At 36.5% G+C, this 8524-nt stretch overlaps 1 protein-coding gene and 1 pseudogene across 2 annotated transcripts; one reads left to right on the top strand and one right to left on the bottom strand.

Moving 5' to 3' along the window:
• Nucleotides 1-250: 250 nt before the first annotated feature.
• On the top strand, nt 251-3266 carry LOC107619685 (pentatricopeptide repeat-containing protein At2g22070 pseudogene; annotated as a pseudogene).
• A 1225-nt stretch (nt 3267-4491) lies between these two features.
• LOC107618806 (putative serine/threonine-protein kinase WNK9) lies at nt 4492-8116 on the bottom strand. Of its 2 annotated transcripts, XM_088498000.1 has the most exons (8): nt 8097-8116; nt 7602-7758; nt 7433-7470; nt 7039-7266; nt 6721-6941; nt 6392-6549; nt 5857-6298; nt 4492-5719 (listed from the first exon to the last, which is right to left on the bottom strand). In XM_088498000.1, exons 2-8 carry the CDS (start codon nt 7680-7682, stop codon nt 4722-4724), a joined length of 2166 nt encoding a protein of 721 aa, XP_088354126.1. In that variant the 5' UTR covers nt 7683-7758; nt 8097-8116; the 3' UTR covers nt 4492-4721. The 2 variants fall into 2 exon arrangements, with proteins under 2 accessions (XP_088354126.1, XP_016176455.1); XM_016320969.3 differs by lacking the exon at nt 8097-8116 and having other exon boundaries at nt 7602-8079.
• Nucleotides 8117-8524: the final 408 nt, after the last annotated feature.

The raw sequence follows: 8524 nt of genomic DNA, 5'->3' as shown, positions 1-8524 counted from the left end.
TTAAAGTTAGTTTAGAAACTAAGTAAGGATCCGTTTAGATAGGTTCATAAGTGACTTTTTTTTTTTTAATTTTTAACTTATGAAAAGGTGTATATTAATGTTGGGTACAATTTTTAAAACAAAATTGCAACTTTCTAAAAAGTTATTTTGATACTCATAATAAAAAACTTTTTATCACTTTTTTCTTAAAATAAGTACTTTTAGAATTAAAAAACTAAACACAAAATAACTTATTTATAAGCTACTTTTATAAACTGCTCACTTTGTGTTGATGGATATCACAAAACCTCCCTGCACTACTTCTTATGCTTCCCATTCCGATTTATACGCCGATGTTCTCCAATCCGCTATCAAATTCAGAGACCCTTTTGTCGGAAGATCCGTTGATGCTCGAATCATCAAACACGGCCTTCACTTGGGTGTCCTCTTGATGAACAATCTCCTCAATTTTTATGCTAAAGCTGGTTCCTTCTCTGATGTTCACCGCGTGTTCGCTGAAATGCCGCTGAAGACCATTTTCTCCTGGAACACCATTCTGTCAGCTTATGCCAAAAGGGGGAACTTGGAAGCTGCACAGCGAGTGTTTGATGAAGTTCCTGAACCCGATCCGTTTCCTAGACTTCCATGATAGTGGGGTATAACATGTTGGGTCGTTTTGATAATGCCATTCATATGTTTCTCAGGATGATTTTATGTGGAGTGTCGCCAATCCAGTTCACATTCACCAATGTTCTTGCTTCATGTGTTGCAACTGAAGCACTGGATATTGGTAGAAAGGTTCACTCTTTCATTGAAAAACTTGGATTGTCCAGTGTTGTTCCTGTGGCCAATTCACTTCTTAACATGTATGCAAAGTCAAGTGATTCAATAATGGTGAAGGTTGTGTTTGACCGGATGAGGCTAAAAGACAAATTAACTTGGAATACTATGATTTCGATGCATATGCATTTTGGTCAACTTGACCTTGGACTTGCCCTTTTTCAGGAAATGACTGATCCAGACATTGTCTCTTGGAATTCAATCATTACAGGATATACTCATCAAGGACATGATGTCAAAGCCCTTGAAAGTTTTTCGCTTATGCTTAACAATTCATCTTCAAAGCCAGATAAGTACACCTTGGGAAGTATTCTGTCAGCTTGTGCCAATCTTGAAAATTTGAAACTTGGGAAACAAATCCATGCATACATGGTAAGAGCTAATATAGACATATCTGGAGCCGTGAGAAATGCTCTGATCTTAATGTATGCAAAGTCTGGTGGCACTGAGATTGCTCATAGGATTGTAGATATTACAGGTATCTCAAATCTTGATGTTATAGCATTCACATCACTGCTAGATGGCTTTATCAAAATTGGGGATATAAACCCAGCAAGAGATATATTTGACTCATTAGAATTTTGAGATGTAGTTGCATGGACAGCCATGATTGTAGGTTATGCACAGAATGGTTTACTTAGCGACGCTTTGGATCTCTTCAGGAAAATGGTTAGAGAAGGTCCAAAGCCAAACAACTATACTTTAGCAGCGGTTTTAAGTGTCTTTTCAAGCTTGGCTTCTCTTGATCACGGTAAGCAGCTTCATGCAACTACCATAATATTGCAAGAAGCATCATCAATTTCTGTTGGTAATGCTTTAATTACCATGTATTCAAGATCAGGAAGCATCAGAGATGCAAGGAAAGTATTCAAACAGATATGCTCTAACAAGAATAAATTGACTTGGACTTGCATGATTATAGCTCTAGCTCAACATGGTCTTGGAAAAGATGCCGTAGAACTGTTCGACACTATGCTGAAACTTGACATAGAGCCTGACCAAATTACTTATGTTGGTGTCTTGTCTGCTTGTTCGCATGTGGGATTGGTACAACAGGGTAAGAGTTACTTTAGTTTAATGAAAAATGTTCATCACATTGAACCCACCTCTAGCCATTATGCTTGCATGATTGACCTGCTTGGGCGTGCTGGATTGCTTGAAGAAGCATATCATTTTATAAAAAACATGCCTGTTGAACCAGATGTTATAGCTTGGGATTCACTTTTGGCTTCTTGCAGGGTTCATAAAAATGTGGATTTAGCTAAAGTGGCAGCTGAAAATTTGCTTCTTCTTGATCCCAACAATAGTGGGGCTTACTCAGCACTTGCTAATACGCTTTCAGCTTGTGGAAGATGGAAAGATGCTGCTATGATTAGGAAATCAATGAAGGACAGAGCAGTAAAGAAGGAACAAGGAATCAGCTGGGTTCAAATCCAGAACAAGGTCCATATTTTTTGGAGTTGAAGATGGGCTTCATCCACAAAGAGATGCAATATATAGAATGATTTCAAAAATATGGATGGAGATAAAGAAAATGGGCTTTATTCCAGACACTGATTCTGTCTTGCATGATCTAGACCAGGAAGTGAAGGAACAAATCCTTAGACACCATAGCGAAAAACTCGCTATTGCATTTGCTTTGTTAAATACTCCAGGATATGCCACACTGAGGATCATGAAGAACCTTAGAGTCTGCAATGACTGTCATTCCGCCATAAAATATATCTCTAAGCTTGTCGGTAGAAAAATTATTGTAAGAGACTCCACACGTTTTCATCATTTCAAAGATGGTTCATGTTCATGTCAGGATTACTGGAAGAAGAAACAGTGGAATTTCATGAAGAATCCGCCTAGAACTGATGAGTAATTTACAAGTATATTAAACTGAAAATATATAAATGTACACAGGAGCTTAAAATCATTCACCTTTTTAGATGAGTTTGCCTGAGGTCTGACTTCAAGTGGACGCGCGCTAGAATGCTTCTGAGTCAATCAAATTGTGTTCTTGTTCATGCCTGTCACAGATATCTTGCAGTTGAGGTCTAATCTTACCAAATTGGAGGCGGCACATTTTCTATAACCCTGGATTTGAATCAATCAGTTCAGATAATTCGGTGGTCTCTCTTTACCTGGTCTGCTTTGGTTCATAGTACCCACACCTATTTTAATTGACTTTCAATTTCTTGCATCTGATTCATAGGCCTGAGGGAAATGATTTTTCATTTTTTATTTTTTTGGGGTATATTGATGACAGTTAATCATTGTATTACTCATAGTGGCTTAAGGGAAATGTATCCTATAGGAATAGGAATGTAGTTTGTAGCAAGATTAATAACATTAAGACGAGCATAAAATATGTAGGTGTGATGCTCTGTCGATAGTATATCTGTAAAGCACAGAGTAATAAGTAATATGTAAGATGGAAATTTACAAGAACATAATTGACAGAAGTTGCTGATTTTATGTGTTATTTGTGTTATTCATTGGGAATAATGAATATATGTCCATGGTAGTTTTAATAAAAGCTTGGAAGATATATCCGTTAAGCAACGTAATTTTGCTTAAAATCATGGACAAGTCAATATGTTATTTTAGACAATGATGGATCCGCTATGCCGGTGTTGATAGTACGTAGCTTTTGCTTTTTGCTTTCCAACTAGCAACTGCCTAATCTCTATTATATTTACCGTTCAATTCACTTGTAAAGTGCCATTACTTTAAAGTTGAGTTATAAAAGTATTCGTCTACGTGTATAAATTATGATGCATTTCTTCTTTCATTCGTGTACATGGCCGTAACCTTTTATATCTTCCTCTTATCCTATAATGCCATGCCAAATTGAAGTCTTTTAATGGTAAAAATGGTGGACACCATACCCTGTCTCTCCAGCATGTGCATTAATGACAACAGATAATCATCCAAGAATAACAGTGCCATCACATTATTTTTCATTGTTGCTGATGTGTTATACATGGTTAATTCTATAAATAATCTTGACTTGTCTCATTCAGGTGTCTTTTTCTTTAAGATCTAAATTGAGAGTTTGAACCTCCTTCATCACCACTGTTACATTTTTCTGTATTTTGCTTATTGTATTCATATTTATGTCTAATTTTGATATAAAAATAGTTACATGGCTCATTTATAAAGTGGCCATTTAATGGATAGGGACCTAACCTATTTATACCTTAGAACTTTCTATTATATTAATGTGTGTATGTATATATACCCTACCAAGTTGGCCACTAGTTATATGCAGCAGCAAAACTACATGGCCGTTGTTATGTTTGTGTGTTCATATTTTGTAGAAGGGTGAACAAGCATCACACAAATTTGTTGCTTTGTCCTTTGAAACCGCCCCACAATGTTTGTCAGAGGGGTCATCTGATCTTTGGCGTTATCCATCAAAATGGAGAATAGTAGGTAGGTGTTGGTCAAGCTACCTTTGTGCATGCATATATAAAAATCTAAGATATTTTTCCCCTGCATTCTAGATAAGGTATGCATACAACTCACACTGGGGAAAATTAAAAAGTAACAAGAAAGAAGAAAAATATGAATGTATAAGAACTTGTATTATATCAAATAGAGCATTTTATGAACCAAGCATACAAGAAAGCATTTCACAACAATAGCATCTCATAAGTAGGTACCTCTAACTAGGAGATGGAGTTGCAACACAAGGGGAAGATTTTGCTTACATTAATGTGATTGTGTTAATCTGTGTATGATTTACATCTGACTCTTTTTCATAACATGTCAAGTTCGAAGTGATTTTCATAGAGAAAAGGGTGCCTAGAACTACGTACACTAAGTTATATCTGGGTTTTCTTTAATTTTACTTACAATGATGCCCCATTTAATGATGAGAAAACTATGGAAACTTGAGTGGTTTGGAGATTCTAGACATCTACTGCATCAACAGGAAGAGAAGTGGCCCTGTAAAGAGACTGTGGAAGCAAAGCTCCTGCAAAGAAATCCTTGGCTGTGATCATTTGTTCTGGACTGTTAGCCTCACTTGTCTCATCACCATTTTGAACCATTTGATCAGCCAAACTTGTGCACTTCTCAGCATCAACAAGAAAATTGTTACCACAAACCATAGGCCTCAGCAATGGTTTCTTGTCCTGTAACTTCGAGTGGGATGTAGCTGATAGCTCTAATTTTTCGGTGTCAAATTTTGGTTTACTCCCTAGTTGCTGGTCTCTAAGCTCTCTTAACTGCATCTGGTACTTAGCTTTTAGCCATCTCAGTTCTTGTCTAATTTCATTCTCATAGTCCAGAAGAACACAATCCGACGAAGGAATAGAAGGTAGCTTTCTAGCATTGAGATCACTTTGGTCATCCACATCAATAGTTCTTCCATCATCCTTGATGGTTGATTGATTTGATGTCTCATTAGACTTGTCATCACATTGTATGTCTTTTAACTCTTCAGAACACAAGTCTGGTTCATCGCGCTGCGCCCAGATATCAGTACAACGAATGCCTTTGGGTTGGTATGATGGATCTTGTGCACCTTCTGTAGCACAGTTTTCAGACCCTTCAACTTGATAAGTAATCTCCTCGAATCTGCCATGAACTGCTGCGCATCCGTTCTTAGAACAATGGAAAAATTGCAGATTCTTGGCACATGGATTATCTGATGATGCATAATCAAATAAAGAACCGTTTCTAGCACAATTGTGGCAGAAATTTTCACTTTCACATTGTAAACTTTCCTCTATTCTGGGTCCCCTTTTCCACTCAGGGACCAAGTTTGCAATTTCATTATCTATCATATCTGCTAACTTTGTTACATCTTGGTCAGTTATGTCAAGTTCAGCTATCATTTCAGAAGCAACGCTCAATGCAGTATCAGTCTCGGTGTCAAACGGGAAATAGATGTTTCGAACTCGACCTATGTAGAAGACATTGTTAATATGGCTTGTTTAGTAACTAACTACTGAGTAACCAAGGAGAATTAAAGAGCAACAGAATATGGAATCATCAAAGACTGAAAATGTTGAAGAAGGAAATAACAAGGGAAATGCCAACCTTCCTTATCTGCTATTCTGATTCTCAGAAAGATGCCATCATCTTCTCTTCTCCTACCTTTAATTGAGGCGTCGAATTCAGCTAATTTTTCGTCCTCCTCACAATCAAAGAGATCTATTTCACTTGTTTCAAAATCATCTTGGTGATAATCCAGTTCAGATACAGGTCCATAACCACCAGGATTATCGGTGGAGCCACTCATTAAGGTGGTGTTGCTGCTATGAATTCCATTAAGAGACTGTCTAATTATTGGGGTTACTTCAAAGCAGTCTCTTTGATATTGGAATGGTTTCAAGTCATATCCATAATCATCAAGTTGGAGAAAAGGGTCCTCCAATAGTTCCTTTGCTGAAAGTCTGAGGGACACAGTTGCTAAGCATTTCTCTACGAATTGCCGAACCTCGGGATCATTTACTTTGTAAAGAGCCTCTGGCATTTTCCCCTGAAAAATATGCATTCCTGTTAGTAATTTGGACAAATATAATGAAACCAAATTGCAAAAATAATCATGGCCAAAGAAAGAAATAGTTCTTACAGAGGAAACTTTCTTGTAAATTTGAGCAGGATGGTTGCATTCACTGTAAGGATATTCAAAGGTGACCATCTCCAACATGCACATTCCAAAAGAGTATATGTCAACCAATTCATTGTAATCCTCTTCATATACTTCAGGAGCCATAAACTCAGGTGTGCCTAAATGAAGTAAAACAATGAAGAGAAATAAGCCATGCTAACAAACTCATAAAATATGCTGAGAACATCATAAAATTCATCTGAATAGTTAATTGTGGAAAAAGGCATAACATGTGTATTTGATCATTGTGACAATAAAAAATAAAGGCTAATTTCATGTTGTTGTCTCACCAACACAGCGAGCGGCATTAGATTTGCGAAGAATTGCAGCAAGGCCAAGATCCCCAATTTTAACTTCTCCTTGGTTGCCATTGATGAAAATGTTATCACACTTGAGATCTCTGTGGATCACAGGAGGGTCATGGCTGTGTAGATAGAGAAGCCCTTCCAAAACCTGCCTGCACCAATGCTTAACAGCTCTGATGTTAACCCTTCTGTGTTTAAGCCTGTACCTGCAGTTTGTAAAGGCCAAGATCAAGAAGCTGAAATGACATGCAAATGAAACCAAGCATTGAAGGTAAGATATAACACAAAATGGATAAGGCTTACTGTCTTAGAGTCCCAGAAGTGAACATCTCAGTGACAAAATTTATGTGTCTGTTGGTAGTATCAACCCAGGAAGTGTAGAACTTCATGATGTTCTTGTGTTTCAATGTCTTGAGAAGATGAATTTCACAGTATAATCTCTCAAGGTCTTCTGGATTCTGCAGAAAGTCGTAAAGCTTCACTTGGTTCCATGCAACTTCTATCCCTTCATACTCATCAAATGCTCTATAACTGCAACAAATGGACATGACCTCATATTAAAAACAAAAATCTCATTTTGGTGGCACCCCACAATTTTTGCAAAAAGAAGAAAATCTAAAAGAAATTGAAGATTTCGCTTTGAAAATTTTGAGGTGGCTCTGCTGAAAAACAAGATAATAAAGGATATGGTGCATACACTGTCTTGGAAGCTCCTTTACCAAGAATTTCATTATACTGTCAAAACATGGAATTCAAAACCAGTAATCAAAATAAGTCCCTTGATAGCATAATAATGTGTAAATTACTTTGAAAAAAAAAAAAAAAAACCAAAATCTGAAGAGTTGTATAAAGTGTATTGTATATACTCTTCCATATCTTCCACTAGGATCAACTTCCACAAATTCAGAGTACTCTGCCTCTGCCTCAGCACTTGCACCACCATTCATGCTTTGCTTCTTAATATCTATATGCTATTTTCTTTTGTTTTTTTATTGATTTGCACTCCACAAAGCCTTTTATTTGCTTTTATGTGAGCACAAAGATAAAGAACAACAGAAAAAGATTTTAAAAAGCAGAAAAAAGAAAAAGGTATTAGTTTTGTCAATGCATATGGAATATGGAAGGAAGAATCAGATGAAACCAAACTAAACTAAACAAAACTTTGATAACTAATTTTTGGTATTCCGTGACGCTAGCTAGAGAGAACAAAGAGAAAGAGAGAGAATGTGTTTGTGTGCCTAGGAAGTTCCATCAAAAAGACAAAGTGAAATGAAGTTAATTGCCAACAAGTGCCAACTAAACTACCCTGGAATACAAGGCAAAGATTTTCACAAGGTTGGAGAGTGATACCTCAGTCATACCTCTAATCTACCACCACGCTTTCCTGCATAAATATTATGTATTCTATAAATATTTATAATATTTTAATAAAAAATAATTTTATTTAAAATGAATTTAACCATATAAATATTGTTATAGTAGGCATGTGATTTAAGAACATGTAATTGATCACCATAAAGAAGCTGACAAAACACACTCTCCTTTTCTTCCATCTCATCACGAGCTGTAAAACCATAATCACTCTCTGAGTCTAACAGGTTGCACTTCATGGGCCAACCAAAGTTTTAAGCTTTTCTTGTTAAACAAATAATTTATGTGGTGTTCAGGGTGTTTGTATCACAAAGGAGTGAAATTTGGGTCATTTGCATTTATGGCATGGGAAGAGGTTGCTTTGCATCACAAATGTTCTATCTACTTGGGACTATGGTGGTCTTATTATTAGAGTTTC

The sequence above is a fragment of the Arachis ipaensis genome, chromosome B9, assembly GCF_059453495.1.
Source record: "Arachis ipaensis isolate K30076 ecotype BB chromosome B9, ASM5945349v1, whole genome shotgun sequence".
Classification (NCBI taxonomy): Eukaryota; Viridiplantae; Streptophyta; class Magnoliopsida; order Fabales; family Fabaceae; genus Arachis; species Arachis ipaensis.
The sequence above is the reverse complement of the archived record's forward strand: the minus strand, read 5'-3'. Positions and strand labels throughout refer to the sequence as shown.